Source organism: Pelodiscus sinensis, chromosome 14, assembly GCF_049634645.1.
Source record: "Pelodiscus sinensis isolate JC-2024 chromosome 14, ASM4963464v1, whole genome shotgun sequence".
In the NCBI taxonomy this organism is placed as follows: domain Eukaryota; kingdom Metazoa; phylum Chordata; order Testudines; family Trionychidae; genus Pelodiscus; species Pelodiscus sinensis.
The window spans coordinates 6090618-6107888 of NC_134724.1; the positions used below are offsets into that span (position 1 = coordinate 6090618).

Below are 17271 nucleotides of genomic sequence, written 5' to 3' on the forward strand. Positions count from 1 at the left end.
TACCTAGGGAAGTAGAGGAGTCCCCATCCCTAGAGATTTTTAAGTCTAGGCTTGACAAAGCCCTGGCTGGGTTGATTTAGTTGGGATTGGTCCTGCCTAGGGCAGGGGGCTGGACTTGATGACCTTCTGAGGTCTCTTCCAGCTCTATGGTTCTATGATTCTTTCTTCTCTGTAGTAAGCGATCTGCCATCAAACCGTGTAATCAAGAAAATTCTGTCTGTAATGGAGCTAGGCACTAAGCCCAGAAAAAGCCATAGAGAAGTCCCCCAGGAGGCTAGAGAGACTTTGGAGGAACCAACCAATCAGGGGCCAGGAAGGACTATACAAGAGGAGCTTCAGGACTAGAGGCAGCTCAGTTGCAGCCCAGACCACAAAGGGAGAAGGTCAGGGGTGGCTGACTGGCAGAACCAAGGACCGCTCAGAGTGGGAAGCTGTTTATGTGATGACCAACTGGATTCAACACTGTCTCTGGCAGGAGAAGCCCTGGAGGCACCACTCTCCTACTGAGTGGGAAAATAGATTGAGAGACTGGATTCAAAGAGACACGCTACAGAGGGCACCAGGATGGGCCCTGGTTAGAGATGTACCCTGGGTGTGATTTCACTGGGCTGTGTGACTCGGCTGGAGGGCTGAGTAGCTGCAAGGCTTTTAAGAAACTGGGGCAGTGCAGGAACCCGCGCTCGGCCAAACGGGGGCACTCGTGGGAGGTGAGTGCCGACCTCGTTACACTTTCAGTGGCTGCTGTTTAGAGCAGGCAGGCAGGCAGGCGACCTGGTGTCTAGTTCTCTGCAGGTCTAAGAAGACACAACGCCACAGTAGTGAATGGAGTGGCCCCTTCTGACATCCGCTTTGATGCTGACTTTTTGGGCAAGTCACTTAAACTTTCTGTGGCACACTCCCCCTCTCTACAAACGGAAGATAGTGATGCTAACTCACCTGTGTACATAGCGGTGAGATAAGGGCTGGGTATTGCTACAGATGGATCTTAATTGCAACACTGGCCCTAAATGAAACGCCTTCGGACACCGGGAAAACGCGATCCCGACCCAGACTGCAGCTCAGGACCATCTCCGTACGTGCCCAACTGAAACAAGTGCCCACGCACTCCGAGAAGCTTGGATTTGGGTTGGGATTTGTATCTGAACCGGAAGTTTGGACACCTGTAATTATTATTATTGTTTATTTATTACAACTGTCAAATCCTAAAGAACCTGAAGGGTATGTGGCCCATGACTGGGCGTGTTGCATACTTGTGTGTAGTGTGTGCACAGTTGTGTGGATGCGTGTGAAAGAACATGCGTTCCAAGGGCAGATTAGACTGCTGGTGCACTGAGACCACTGTCTGTCCTGCTGACCCGGACTGTCTCACTGGCCCCTTGTCTCCCACGTGTCTATCTGTTGTTTCTTACCTTGGGGCGGGGCTGCCTTTTTGTTCTGGGCTTGTACAGCACCTAACACAAGGGGGTCCTGGTGCATGAATAACTGTCTCTCAGCCACTTGCCAGCATGGCTAGAAAGAAGCGTTGGCCTGGAGTGGTGCATGATGATATTGTTTCAAACACGCTCCTCCTTTGGAAGCTGGACAAATTGGGATTGGAAACAAGGTGCAACTCTTTCTGAGTGAGGGTGATTGATTAATGGAAGAACCGTCGGAGGGATGAGGTGGCTCCTCCAGCATTTGAAATTGGGGATGTGAAAGGTTAACCCCTAATGGGTAATGCGTAGCAGTTCAGGTTAACTAGTAACGAGTGCAGGCTGGAGCAGCTCCAAGCCTGCCATGGGCAGGGGGCTGCTCCAGCCCCGCAGGGGGCCCGCCGTGGACAAGGGCTTCCCGGACAGCAGCTGGGAGCCGGCAGCAGCCCCAGCATGGGGCTGGGAGTGGAAGTCATGTAGGCTGGGGCGGGGGGCGCTGTTCCAACCAGAAAACACTGAACTGGCTCCCACAGCTAGTCCCAGGCCTGTCTCTGCGTTAGTTCCATCAGATTTTCTCCAGATCAGGAGCAAATCTCAATCTCCCTCTTTTTGCAAGCACATGTTGATGCCCTTCTAGGTAGGCCCCTCTTTGTCTTTGTGCCGCTGGATCAGTGAAGCGGTTTCCTTCACTTTGGAAAGCTGAGCTGTGGTCACTGGCCTAGACCTCTGACCCGAGTGAGATCAGTCATCTTGATTGCCTGTGAACCGAGAGACAGCTTGTGAATATGCTGCTTTTGAATGGCCCAGGCCTCCTGTTCCTCCGCTCCCCCTCCCCCCCACGTCAGCTCGGCATGGTGTGAATCGACAACAAGCCCGCCCCCCACTTTTAGCAATGCCTGTCAGTGCATTGTGCAGACATGCGATTGAGCTCTCTGCTCGCGGAGCATCTTGAGGGGCCGGCCGAACGCGTCCTGGCATCTTAGCACGGCCGAGGCGTGAACGTCGTCATCCGTCTGGCAGGAGCAGAAAAGTTTTCAAAGCGCAGATGTCCCAACGTGACAGATTTTCTGCTCACCGGGCGAAATAAAGGGCACTGGCGTGTTGCAGGCGTTTCGAGCCAGAGACACTCTGCGGCTGTGTGAAGGGAAGGGGGGTGGGGGACACAAGGCAACTAGACATTTTGCTTTTGTTTGAGCTTCTTAAAAAAAAAAACAGATTCTGCCCCAAAGGGCACCTGCTGCAGCCTCACTGATATTGGGGGTGATTCACACCTGGCAAAAGCAGGCAGAATTTGTCCCGTAAATATTTGAGGCAAACTCAGGGACAGGCAGTATGTGACCCGCAGTTAGACCCTGGCAGACAGCTGGATGCATTATTTATCCATGCGTCTGCAGGTATGGCTGCTTGCTACTCCCATTGGCTATTGTTCCCTGCCAATGGGAGCTGCGGGAAGCAGTGTCCTAGTCCACACCGTGTCCTGCAGCTCCCAGTGGCCAGGAACAGCGATCTACAGCCAGCAGGATCTGCGAGTGGCCATTCATGCAGATGTGTGGTTAGATAAAGTGTCCAGCAGCCCCAGAGGGGTTAAACCTGGGAAACCACATCTGGCCAATGGGCTGCTTATTGCCCACCCCGGGTTAACTGGCGCTCACTGACAGCCTGTTCAAGGAGTTGATCCTTGCGTTTTGACAAATTGTCATATGACTCGCTGTGATGAAACCCCTTAAAATCAGTGTAGGCCAGAGGCTGGAACAATGTGTATCATAGGCGTGCTGAGAGCCTTTGAACCACACAATAAACCGTCTAAGGGTGCGACTAGACTACTTGGCTCCGTCGACGGAGCCATGTAAAGTAGTTTACTTGACATAGTCAATGAAGTGGGGATTTAAATAATGCCCCCTTCATTAAAATAAAAATGGCCGCCGCACTGTGCCGACACTCAGCTGATCCGGCACAGCGCGGCAGTCTAGACGTGGCGCAGTTGACAAGGGAAGCCTTTGTCGACCGCTCTGGTATGCCTCGTGTAGTCTAGACGCACCCTAAATGATGGAAACCACTTCAAGCCACATCCACTGCATTCCTAATTCCAGCTCCCATAGGTGTTGATGCTTCCACTGGGGATCAACGGGCCTTGACAGTCCATTTGGGGTGTCTGCAGGTCAGGTTCGGTTGTGGTTTTTTCCTGCGTGTGTGTGTGTGTGTGAGAGAGAGTGAGAGAGAGTGCGAGAGAGAGAGAGAGAGAGAGAGAGAGGGAACCTTATGGTGAGATTACTGGTCCCTTACAGAAGGCATAGCAGTTTTCCCCCCAGCGTGAGCACTCTGCCTGCACCTCTGCCCTCAATTTCCACTCCTCATTAAGGTTTTTTAGGTGTTGCTGAAAAATTAATAATTGTATCAACCCACTGTCTGTGTCCTAGTTCAAAGTAACACATCGCAGTGGCCTCTATCGAGCATATTGAATGACTGTTCTCGGCCTTAATCATCAGCCACTCACGAGCCCACATTTTTTAAACCTCCCCAAAACAAAAATGTGGGAAAGTCTGTAAGAAAGAGGTTTCAGCTGCCTGCTGCCTTCAGTGTTCACAGAAACTCTTGGTCTTCAGAAACGATAGTCTGCTCTAGGGGTGTTAGCTGCTGGTGTAAAATCGTACTCGCTATGATTCAGTTAGGAAGTTTAGTTGCTTCGTATGGCCGAGCACAGTGACACCAGGGGCCTATTGGGAAGGCATACAGTGTCTGCGAAATATCCCAGGCTATGCCCTGCCCAGACCCTGATCACTTAGCAACCCCAAGGGCAGTTTAGCATCTGAATAACATGGTTTGCCCTCTGAAATCCTTTCTTCTGGATTTTCAGAGCATCGGGTGTACTGAGCCTGTCGTGCAGCAAATGTGTTGCCTGCCCTTTCACTCTGCTTGCATGCCGCCAAGATACTCTGCCAGCCAACGTGTTGAGGCAAGCCTCTTTCTAATATTGAAACAGCCAGAGGCAGATCCAGTTTATATGGAGAGAATATAATTTCATAAGAGGATAAGAACAGCCATACTGGGTCAGACCAGTCTATCTAGCCCAGGAGCCTGTCTGCCAACAGTGGCCAATGCCAGATGCCCCAAAGAGAGTGAACAAATCAGGTAATCCGCATGTGATCCCTCTCCTGTCACCCATTCCCAGACAAACAGAGGCTAGGGACACTATTCCTACCCATTCTGTCCAATAGCCATTGATGAACCTAACCTCCATGAATTTATCTAGTTCTATTTTTTAAGCTAGTTAAAGTCCTGGTTTTCACAAAATCCTCTGGCAAGGAGTTCCACAGGTTGACTATGTGTTGTGTGAAGGAAAAACTTTCTTTTGCTTGTTTTAAACCTGCTACCTATTTATTTTGTTCAGTGACCTCTAGTTCTTGTGCTATGGGAGTTTTCCTTATTCACTTTCTGCATACCGGTCATGATTTTATAGACTTCTATCATGTCTCACCTAAACTTACAACTTGAGGCTGGCTGGAAAGTAGGCTCTTGTCAACTGGGGAAAGGGAGATCTAGGTCAAATTCAAGGCTTTGGTCATGGGTTAGGTCTTGGTTACCTCAGACAGTGTCTTTCCTTTCATGATCCACCAGGACAGCTGCACTTGCCAAGAATGTTGATGCTGTCGGTGCCTGGGATGAGATTGTCTTAGTAGAGACAGAGTTCTTGGAAGCCTATGGCTCTGTCTGCCCAAGTCTCACTCTGTTGCTGCCACCTTCCCCTGCAAACACCTTCCCCTGCAAACACCATTCTGCCATGGCAGGAGTCAAAGAGCAAATAAACATGGAAAACGCCTCCAGGAAAAAGCACCGAAACCTAGCCACGGCGATGAATAGGATCCATTGTGTGGGTCTCGCCAAGGGGTTGAGTTACTCCGAGCACTGGGATTCAGATGTGATGTCAGGGGCGAGGAACCTTTTCGATGTCGGGCAGCACGCAGTGGGGGCTGGAGTGCCAGCGTGGGCTCCCCAATGCTGGGGGGGAGGAGCCCCGGGGAACTGCATCTGGCCCTTGGGCCATGGGTTCTCCACCCCTGTGTAAAGTGATTCTTATCCCTGTTTGCTGCCTCTAGGGTATTAGAGAGAGAACACGAACACGGAGGTAAATCAAATAACCCTTCCGAGCCAGCCCAAAGCCGTGCTGGAGACGGTTCTCGGTCGAGCCTGACACAGACCGAGCTGGACCTGTCCTAGGTCTAGAGCAGGGCCGGGTAAGATGTGGCCCGGGGGCCGAATCCGGCCTGCCCAACACTGATCCAGCCAGTGGACTGCATCGGGCTTTCTATGTAGATCCTCCTGCCTGTGCCACTGAATTTCCGAGAGGTGGCTCAGGCAGCAGGATCCTATTGAAATAGCTCCCAGCTCTCCGGCCTGGCGCTACCCCAGCAAGGGCTGGAGCCATGAGCCTTTTAATTAGCTGCAGCACCCCCGGGCAGCTGCCAGGCAGCGCTGTAGTGACGGGCAGGAGCCGCAAGCCCCGTGCTATGCTTTTAATTCAAAGCCTCTGACCCCAGACAAGTCTAGGGGTGGCTGGTCCCTACCCTTGCCCCTTGCAGCCCCCTTCCCTGGGTGGAGCCGGTGCATAACCACATACGAAAAGTCATTAAGCACCCCCCCTCCCCCGCAAAAATGATTGCCCACCTCAGGCCTAGAGGCAGACACCACTTCCCCCCCTCCCCACCCCCGCAGTACTAACGTTAAAAGACCAAAAAAGTTTTTAACTTCAAATTCAGTCTGTGATTTGTGTTGCTGGACTGTTCAGATTCCACTTTGCTCAGCTTTTATTACACCACCGTAGTGGGACACGTCCGAGACCGCCAGCCTTGGACTTCAGCTGTAAAGAATTTGCCCCATGAAGAACACTCTAGTCTTCACAGCTGGCTTTGCATTACAAAAGGTGGCCACTGAGTGGAGTTGAATCAGATGCAGTGCTGTGATCTTTTTATTAATGGAGATTGCCTATCTCCTAGAACAGGCGGGGACCTTGAAAGGTCATCGAGTCCAGTCCCCTGCCTTTCCAACAGGACCAAGTATCATCCCTGACAAATTTTTGCCCCAAACCCGTAAATGGCCTCCACAAGGATTGAACTTACAACCCAGAGTTTAGCAGGCTAATGCTGAAACCACTGAGGGTACGTCTAGACTACATGGCTCCGTCGACGGAGCCATGTAGATTTGTTGTTTTTGAAAAGGGAAATGAAGCCGCGATTTAAATGATCGCGGCTTCATTTACATTTACATGGCTGCCGCGCTGAGCCGACAAACAACTGATTAGCTGTTTGTTGGCTCGCGCGCTAGTCTGGACGTTCCCCCTGTCGACATCAAAGCCCTTTGTCGGCAGCCCCAGTAAACCTCATTCCACGAGGAATAACGGGGCTGCCGACAAAGGGCTTTGATGTCGACAGGGGGAACGTCCAGACTAGCACGAGAGCCGACAAACAGCTGATCAGCTGTTTGTCGGCTCAGCGCGGCAGCCATGTAAATGTAAATGAAGCCGCGATCATTTAAATCACGGCTTCATTTCCCTTTGCCTATGTGTCTAATCTACATGCCTCTGCCGACAGAGGCATGTAGTCTAGACACAGCCTGAGCTATCCCTCCCCCTGGTCCTGGGATTAGATCCTTTTGGCAGGAGAAGCCCTCGTATTGAGATCTTGGCTTGAGGCGTATCTGACCTTTGGAGGGCGTTGCATTCTTAGCAGACTGTGCCTCCGAGGCGGTGGTCCCTCCTGCCACCAGAAATCAGCAGGATCACCAGCCTCTATCATTTGTAAGTTATGACACTTAACCTAACATCGGAGCATAAGAACGGCCATACTGGGTCAGACCAAAGGTCCATCTAGCCCAGTGTCCTGTCTGCCGACAGTGGTCAATACCAGTTGCCCCAGAGGGAGTGAACATAACAGGGAATCATCAAGTGATCTCTCTCCTGTCACCCATTTCCAGACAAAGAGAGGCTAAGGGACATCATTCCTACCCATCCTGGTGAATTGATGGACCAAAATTCCATGAATTTATCTCTTTTTTTGAACCTTGTTGAAGTTCTGACCTTCACAACATCATCTGGCAAGGAGTTCCACAGGCTGAGTGTGCCCCAGTAATGCATCTGCAGAAATACCAAACCAACTTCTTCTGGAACACAACCCCCAAGTGTGGGTCCATGCAGGGCAGCTGAGGAGTCAAGAGAGAGATGGAGAGTGTTGACTTCTGCTGGCAGCATTGGTGCAACTCTGCTTTAGGTAGCTGACACCTAGATGCTGTGGGGATTGGTGAATAGATACGATTTGGAGGCTCCTTCACATGCCATCTGGTGCAAGGCATAAATTAGAAACTGGCTGATTGCAGGTCCTGGGATTAGATCAGCATTTCCCCCTCTGGTGTCATGTGATTTAATGACAAGAGTGTTAGCTTTTTATTTTCAGAAAGCTGTAGCCATGTGGGAGAGCAGGGTGTGGTGCACAGCACTGGTAGTGTTGGGGCCGGTTCCTTACATTTTCAGGGGCTCTCCACGGCAGCCATCCAAACCACAGACCATCTAATGAGCCGCTGCCCTCTAAGATCTGTCTCAGATGGATCAGATCGCTGGAAGCCACGGTATGGATGCGTGTCTTGGATGAGGATCTTGAATGCTGCTTTGCAAGGGGCTGTATGACAGAAAGACGGCTGGCGCATCTGCCCTATCAATCCGAGAAGCATGAAACAAAAAGACAAAGTTGAAAAAGGTCCTTGCAGGAAAACAAACCATTGGCTGGTTTTCTCCAGTTCATCGTCTCCCACAGCAATCAGCCGTTCCGTAAACACACAAGCAATTGCTCTTCTCAGGTCCATGGCTTTGAAAACACCCTCCGGTGTGTCCAGTCCTTTCTACCTCCACTTCTGGAATACAGCCCCCAAATGTGGGTCCATGCAGGGCAGCTGAGGAGTCAAGGGAGAGATGGAGAGGGAGACAAACCCAGATAGGTCAAAAGATGTGGTCTCTCCAAATGTTTGAGTAACTCCAAGTAGAGAGCAAGGGTGGTCCACAAGGAAGAAATGGATTCTGTGACAGATTCCCCTGGGCAAAACCCTCAGGGTATGTCTAGACTGCAAGCTTCTTTCGAAAGAGAGCATCCACACCTCAAAACTGGATTGAAAAACCAATCTGCTTTTTCGAAAGAGCACCCAGTCTGGAAAGAAAGCCCTGACTGCTATTCACAGAATGGCCACCAGGGCACCTGTGCATTTTTCGATTGCCTCTTCTTTCCACACACGCCTTTTTTTTTTTTTTTGAAAGAGCTCTTTCAAAAAAGGTGTTCGTCCTCGTAATTTGAGGTTTACCATTGTCGAAAAAAACCCGGCGTTCTTTCGATTTTAATTTTGAAAGAATGCGATTGCAGTGTGGATGCCGGTGACATTTTTTTTAAAAAAGGGCAGGGTTTTTTTCAAAAAAACAATGTTGTCTAGACATACCCTCAGGGTATGAAACTAAAGCTGCCCTTCCACTGTGGATACTTGTGGAAACAGAGAGATGAATCCCCCTGTATCACAGTGACCGCAGTAGGCCCTTCTGGAAGTTGTAATACACACGAGGTGCGGCGCTCCGGCCCTGCTCCCTTCCTACTGCCCTACATTTCAAATGTATGTTAAACACAGCTACAAATCAATGGACGCTAAATGGTTCCCTGTGTCGCTTTGTCTGCAATCGGGATGTTCTGCGCTCCCTTCTGCTTCAGAGCCCGCTGGGACCTGGCTGTCCTGACACACATGCCCAGCGGATTCACGAGAATAATCCCAATATTGACACTGCGGACGGAAGCAGCCTCCCTGCTCCTTTCTCACATCTTCTGGTGTATGCAAAGCTGCACATACAGCTTTTGAATGGCGTAATCCTGCCTTTCTGCCATCTGGCCTCGTGGAAATCAGCTCTTGTTGACACAGTTTGACCGCACAGTGGGACTTCTTTTGCCCCTTTCCTTTTTCGTGTAATCAGCTCTATTGCGCCTATGGCTAAGAAGGGAGCTTACGGCTTGATGCGCTGAAATCACCGTATCAGCTGAAACCATCATATTTCCTATTCCATGTACAATGTTTCCAAGGAAACAAAGGCCTAGGACATCAATAGATGGCTGTTAAACATTGGCTCATGTGCTCCAGCCCTGATGATTTGCCGGGCAGAGATAGGAATGTTAACTCAACAGCAATAAAAAATTGTAACCCAGGAAGACCAATATCTTGCTACACTTAAAGGAATCCTTCATTAGGGTATGCAATCAGGCAATGCTGGGTTATTTATAATATACATTTTCTACTTAAGTGTTTTCACCGACCTAAACATTGCTCCTGACTCTGACCTCGCTCACACAGCCATGTCATTTCATTGACGTCAACAGGGTTGCTCCTGATTTTCTCCAGTGTCACAGAGATCGGAATCATCCCCAGTGTTTATCACTAATCTTCGCCTTAATGTAATAAAACATTGCTTAATGCTACAATCTGGCAGTCAATGTGGATTTGCTTAGACAGACGACACAAAGATCACTGACATCGGAGACATTATGATCCAATGAAAGTTACTGCCAAAGCACCACCATTCAAAACCTGCCAAATGTGCTGAGCAGAACTCAGGAATCACCCGGAGAACAACCAGGCAAAGAGGCATAAAACTAGCGCAAAATGTACGTGGCCACCACAATGTAGAACTGTAGCATGGAATACAGTAGTAAGCAGCGTTTATGTTCAGTGATGCATGAAAAATGCCCTCTGTGAAACTATATATCCAGCAGGATTGTGTCAGCTTATGAGAAACATCCAATAGACCATGTAAGGTTAAAAAGCCAGTTCAAGGGTTAGTAAACACATTTCCAATGTCCAGTCTGGTCTGAGGTAAATGTACTGGTAAACCTCCCACCATCAGTCGGGAGAAGGCTCGGCACCAGGTTTAGCACCATGTCTAACCTTTCCCAGAGTGGGGGCAGGATCTGGGTATTTGGTTAGGGTTTATCTCTAACAAAGACTTATTTGTGCTGTAGAAGTGACATATAATTTGCCGTAAGTTTGAGATCGAAATGGTGTGAAGATGCCATGCACCAGGCCTGGACAAAATACGGCCCACGGGTTGCATCCAGCCTGCCAAGCCATCGGATCCGGTCCACAGATGCTGCAGAGAGCCGCAGGCAGGCTCCCCGCTTGCTTTGCCTCAAACGCAGGTGTGGGGCAGTTTCACTTTAAAAACTGAGCCCAGAGGGGAGGCAGGAAAGCTTTAGAGCTGTTCCTGCACCCAGCACAATCCCATTGGCTGGCTTCTGGCCAGAAATTGGCCAATGGGAGCTGCCTGTTTCAGTAGCAGGCAGCCATGAAGCACAAGGGGCTTGTAGTTATTCACAGAGCACATGGCTGCAGCCTGTGTGGGGGCGGGGCAGCCAGGGAGGCTGATTCAAGAATGGGCTGCTGGCGGTAAGTCAGCTGGCCAGAGCCTGCCTCTGGCACCCCAGCCCCTCCCTTCTCAACCCTCTGCCCCCCACTCCTGCCCTTCTACTCCACATAACCAAATCCTCTGCCACCTCTCCTGCACTCACACCCCCTTCCAGATCCAGCACCCCAATCACCTGCCCCAGAGCACAGTCTCCTCCTGCCCTAGCTCGTAACCCAAACCCCTGCACCCCTTCTGTACCCCCGTTCCTTGCCCTAGGTCAGAATCCAACCCCTGTACCCCTGTCCAGTGCCCCAGGTCACTACTGCCTCCTTCACCCAAACTCCCTCACTTACCCCAAACTCCTCTCTGCACCCAACCTCCGTCTCCGACCCCACACCCCCTCCATTCAGATCATGAACAGGTGTGTCCCTCAACCACTTTCCAAATTCTTGGAGTGGCCCCCCCGTCCAAAATTATTGCCCACCCATGTTCTTTTCCTTTCACTTCTTCCTGATCAAGGCCCCAGGCTGTGGAACCTACCTCCCCCAGAGAGGGGAGGGCAGGACACTTCCAGATCCCATCCAACTTCTTTGGCTGGCCAGCAGAGTTTCCTGCAGTCATTCACCAACCGGGGACTGGACACCGGACTCACTTCCCAGCCCCTTAGCCAATTTCTTTTGCACTTGAACTCCTCATTCGTGCCTGGCATCAGCCATGAAGAGACCTTGTCGGTATTGTTCAGAGAGGTTTGTCTCTGTTGCTCCCTGCTGAGGAGCAGTATTTACAGTGGCTAGTGTGACATATTATTAAAGCGGGGGGGCCTATTCAGTAAGATTTCTAAGTGGCTGGACATTCCCTTTAACTCTACGTACATCCCCCTCCCCCAGGAATTCCTCCACGGATGCGTTAGTTACTCCATTTAAGGCTAAAGGAAGGTAACCTTATATATAAGTATTATAATATGCTAGCTATGGTTCCAAACCCTACAATTTACAGCAGAAATGACATTCAACTCCAATTTGCAGCAGAGGTTTGAGCGAATACCGTCTCATATTTTTAAATAAAGGTTCTGACATGTGCTTCCGTACAATATAGTCTCAGACTGACCTGAGCAGGAATTAAGCATCAAATTCCCTCTTTTTTTAACAGAACAGTTACTTGATCAAGGCAGTCATAAATATATTGTGTTTGGCCCTTTCTTGAGCTATTGCATCAAGGTTGTTAAAAGCAACTCCAGTTTATTCTAGCTTCAGAAGCAAGAGTAGAATGACTGTGAGTGTTTGAAGGCTGAGGGATTGGATATTTAGCTGGGATTCCTTGTAACCATTTGATTGCCGTGATTTTAATCTCTTTGTTCTAAGCTTGATTTTTTGAGGAAATACATAAGAGCCTGAAAGACTAGAGCGTATATTGTCTGCCCCATCGTGTTGCCATTTGCAAGCTGAAAGCTATAAAAATGCCGTTTTGAACATTAAATAGCAAAACAAAACAGGCAGGTTGCGACTAACAAGTGAGTCCTCCCCTCCCCGCTTTAAATTGATAGTTGCTGGCTCTGTTTGTCTAAATCTGGGCAGCTGTTACACCCCATTGGATATGAAATTGTCTCTGTTATAAATGGCCCTTGTCATAAAACCATGCAGTTCTTGAAGCAGCTATTCACTTCAGCTACCTGAGGTGTAAATGGAGTCTAATCCGTCCTGTTACCATCCCTCCAGTGAACAACCATCCTGTCACGCTGGCAGAATTGAGACACTAGCATCAATGAGCTGAGCCGCCAGCATTTTAGAAGTCCGGAGCATTTCCGGGTTTATTCTCTTCTGCAATGGTTGAGACCAAGCATCCAGTGACCTGGGTGACTGCCCTTAACCAATGATCAATTCCATCCCCCGCCAGTACGTTTGAAAAGCAGCTGCCACCATTGCAGTATTCAATCGGTGCTTTCAGTCGCAAGCCTCCGAAATGCGCGCCGAGGTTTTGTGAACACCTGAGAACCAGCTTTGGATTTGGGTTGGAAACGATCCGTTTTTTCGGCACTCGACAGCAAAGGATGGAGCTCCCTCCCCGCAGAAGAAGTAGCGTAATCCTAACGTTTCCCTAAGACCTCTATAACGTGCTGTAATATAATTACAACATCGCCAGAGGGCTTTGTGACTGGGGCTGAGTAGACTTGGCTTAAATTTCACATGCTCTGCCTTTGCCTTTGCCAGCTCGCTGTTGGTAAAGCTATTATAATGCTCCTCCCTAGCCAAGTTAACATCATGTGAACAGGCACGAGAACCTTCAACAGCTGAAGTGGGTGCCTCTCGAGGGGCTCTTGCCTTCTTGCCCAATCAGGCGCTTAGGCTATGTCTAGACTACGTAGAATTTTCGAGAGAGGATCTTTCAAGAGTTTGAAAATGGAAAAAAAAAAAAAGCTCTTCCTTAAAAAAGGAGGTTTACGCATTTTTTTCGAAAAAGGGTTCCCCCCCAAAAAAACGCGTCCAGACTACTTTCACTTTCGAAAGATCCTCTTTTGAAAGTGAGATCAGAAGACGATATGCAAATTCCTGCAGAATTTGCATATCCTCTTTCGGAAAAAAAACAGTAGTTTAGATGTACCGCAAGTGGGCCTAAAATCTTACTGAGAGTAGGGTTGAGAATTCAGGCTATCCAGGTGCGGTCTTGCATTCTCTCTCTTCTGAGCTTTCATTGCTTCCCGCCCTTGTGATAATACGATAGCAAAGCACCAGTTTCATATCTAGAAGCACAGCTGACGTAGCAAATGATCCCTGGTGTTAAAAGTTGCGGTGAAAACAACTCAGCTGGAGTTGTTTTTACTACCACTTTTGACACCAGAGATCCACCCCAGTCATTTGCCACTTCAGCTGGGCTTGGAGGGAAGGGCAGAGGGAGATTCAGTGGAGAAAAAGGGCAGGTTCTTAGCAAGATGATGGACGTGGGTCAGAAGTGGGAGTGCCATCTCTCTGTTCATCCTGGATAGTCCGCTGTTAATATAGCCGATGATTGCATTCTCCCTCTTAGCCCCACAGCACGAACTGCTCATACCCCCCGGCTTGCCCCAAAGGCATTTCAGAGTCGCAGCTTAGCAGGACACAGCTGCCCATCCTGTCACTGCGACCTCTGTCATCAGTGTCTAATTCTTTGTCTGCAGCCCCTCAGCAGCCCCTCGGTGCACCGTTCTTCCTGTGTAGCTTTAATTAGAGGTGACCACAATCCCTTTAATTCAAGTATAAGAAGGGTAGCTGTGTTAGTCTGGATCTGCAAAAGTGACGAGGAGTCTTGTGGCACCTTAGGGTGTGTCTAGACTACAGGGTTTTGTCGACAAAAGTCCACTATACCTGCGTCTACTCTACCGCCGAGTTCTGTCGACAGTAAGTTGACAGAACGTGGCAGTTTTGTCGATGGCGGTAAACCTCATTCTACGAGGAATAATGCCTTTTTTGGACAGAGTTATGTCGAAAAAAGGTTCTATTGCATCCACACTGCTTTTTCAAAAGAGAGCATCTAGACTCTGTCAAAAAAAGGGCTTGCTTTGTCGACAGAACTGGCTGTAGTCTAGATGCTCTTTTTGGAGAGAGGCTTTGTCGACAGTATCAGTCAACAAAGCCTTTGTCAACAAAAGCCTGTAGTCTAGACATACCCTTATAGACTACCCTTATAGATTTATAGGAGCATAAGCTTTTGTGGGGAAAGACCTACTTTGTCAGATGCATGTAGTGGAAATTTCCAGAGGCAGGTATAAATATACAGGCCAGAATAAGGCTAGAGATAACGAGGTTAATTCAGTCAGGAAGGGTGAGGCCCACTTCTAGCAGCTGATCTGGAGCTGTGAACACCAAGGGCATGTCTAGACTACATGGCTCTGTCGACAGAGCCATGTAAACGGGTGAGGCCCACTTCTAGCAGCTGAACTGGAGCTGTGAACACCAAGGGCATGTAAACTAGCTTACCCGACATAGTCAACAAAATGGACGCCGTGCTGTGCCGACAATCAGCTGATCCGGCACAGCGTGGGAGTCTAGATGCGGGGTCAACAAGGGAAGCCTTTGTCAACCGCTCCCTTATGCCTCGTGAAACGAGGTTTACAGGAGCAATCGACAAAGGCTTCCCTTGTTGACCGATCAGCATCTAGACTCCCACGCTGTTCCGGATCAGATGATTGTCGGCACAGCGTGGCGTCCATTTTTATTTTAATGAAGCGGGGATTATTTAAATCCCTGCTTCGTTGGCTATGGCGGGTAAGCTAGTTTACATGGCTCTGTAGACAGAGCCATGTAGTCTAGACATACCCCAAGAGAGGAGAAACTGCTTTTATAGTTGGCTAGCCATTCGCAGTCTTTGTTTAATCCTAAACTGATGGTGTCAAATTTGCAGATGAACTAGCTCAGCAGTTTCTCTTTGAAGTCTGGTCTTGACGTTTTTTTGCTGCAGGATGGTTACCTTTAAATCTGCTACTTTGTGTCCTGTAGGAGAACACTTCAGTCTTAGGATTAAACAAAGACTGTGAATGGCTAGCCAACTACAAAAGCAGTTTCTCCTCTCTTAGGGTATGTCTAGACTACAGGTTTTTGTCAACAGAGGCTTTGTCGACAGATACTGTCAACAAAGCGTCTAGACTACATCCAGTTCTGTCAGCAAAGCAAGCCGCTTTGTCGACATGACAGTGTAGACACAAAGGACCGTGTAGATGCAATAATGCCTTCTGTTGACAGAATTCTGTTGACAAAAGGCGTTATTCCTCGTAGAATGAGGTTTACAGCCGTCAACAAAACTGCTGAGTTCTGTCGATGTTATGTCGACAGAACTCAGCGGCAGTGTAGACGCAGGTATAGTTTGGTCGACAAAAGTTCACTTTTGTCAACAAAACCCTGTAGTCTACTCTAGACAAACTCTTGGTGTTCACACCTCCAGATCAGCTGCTCGAAGTGGGCCTCATCCTCCCTGACTGAATTAACCTCGTTATCTCTAGCCTTATTCTTGCCTGCATATTTATACCTGCCTCTGGAAATTTCCACTACATGTATCTGACGAAGTGGGTCTTTGCTCACGAAAGCTTATGCTCCTATAAATCTGTTAGTCTATAAGTGCCACAGGACTCGTCCCTTTAATTCAAAATGTTGATAAAGCTGCCTGGTTAGAAAACCAGGACAACGCCTCCTCCTCCTCGGCCACCTCCCTGGGCTTCCCTTTTCATGGAATTGTCCAGCTGCAGATTCAGGGCTGAGCGCCTCGTCGTGGCTCCTGTTTGGCCCCGCGAGTAAAGCCACGTGGGATGTCTTTCAGCAGTCTCTGGCTCAGTCTCAGCCTCGTGGGATGTCTTTGCAGACCCATCGGGACGGGCCTCGCTGCGGTGGGCAGGGAGGGTTTGGGAGATGCCCGGTATTTCTAGGGAAGCGCTGAGCTAAGCCCAGCTTGTGTGTTTTGTCTGCCTCTATTTTCAGCACGCTCACCATCTCCGGGATCAGCCAGGAGGACGAAGCTATTTACCAGTGCATTGCGGAGAACAGCGCTGGCTCCACTCAAGCCAGTGCCCGCCTGACGGTGCTGTGGGCGGATGGGTTGCCCGGCCCCCCACAGAACGTGAAAGCCGAGACTGTCTCCGCAACCACCATCCAGGTATCCTGGAGTGAGCCTCTGCAGAATACCAAGGAGATCATCGGCTACGTACTGCACATAAGGAAAGCCGCAGGTATGGGGTAAAAAGCCGCATGCTCCCCCTCCTTCAGTACTTGACTGTTATGGCGATAAGGCCCATGTAAATGACTAGCTAGGGAGATGATCGGGTTATCTCCTCCCCGTCATCTGCATCCCTCGGAGGATTAATCGTTGTAGGCAGGGCAGCGAATAGGAGGTGAGGAAGCAGATTATTAAAAAAAGAGGCATAGCCTAATGGCTGAATACAAGGAACCAAGTTCTGGTGCTTCTTTGAGAGGGAAGGGAAAATGAAGCTCGGTGGGCCATAGTGAAAGGAAGTTGATAGTGAAACTCCCATCGGGAGCAGAATCAGGCTCTGGCACTTCCTTGGTTCCTTGGTTCCCACTTCCTAATGGCTCCCGGCTCTCCCTGTCTTGTGCCTTTCAGACCCCGTGGAGATGGAATACCAGGAGGCTGTCAGCAAAAGCACCTTCCAGCAGCTCGTGACGGATTTAGAGCCCTCGACCAGTTATAGCTTCTATATAAAGGCTTATACCTCCCGGGGTGCCAGCAAGGCCTCCGAAGTCATGGTGGTGAGCACGCTGGGAGAAGGTAAGGAGGCCGCGAGCTCGAGAGAGCTGATGCATGGAAGCCTGCGAATCGAATTATCATTTATCGGGCCGATGCATGTACCTGAATATTTTCAATTCTGTCTTCTTCTTGTTCCCCCTTCTCCCTGCTGCACAGAATTCCCCTGTCGTCTTGTGGCAAGGAGCTAGTGACAAGGAGTTCCTTGTCCTGGCGCTATCGTAA

The 17271-nt window shown here is 49.5% G+C and overlaps 1 protein-coding gene across 3 annotated transcripts in view; it reads left to right on the top strand.

Moving 5' to 3' along the window:
- The window catches only part of IGDCC3 (immunoglobulin superfamily DCC subclass member 3), a 226012-nt gene that overhangs the window by 174428 nt on the left and 34313 nt on the right, over window positions 1–17271 (top strand). For all 3 annotated transcript variants that reach the window (XM_075896898.1, XM_075896899.1, XM_075896900.1), the window contains exons 8-9: window positions 16266–16513; window positions 16906–17070. In XM_075896898.1, the coding sequence (XP_075753013.1) occupies window positions 16266–16513; window positions 16906–17070 (413 nt within the window). The remainder of the gene's footprint in view (window positions 1–16265; window positions 16514–16905; window positions 17071–17271) is intronic.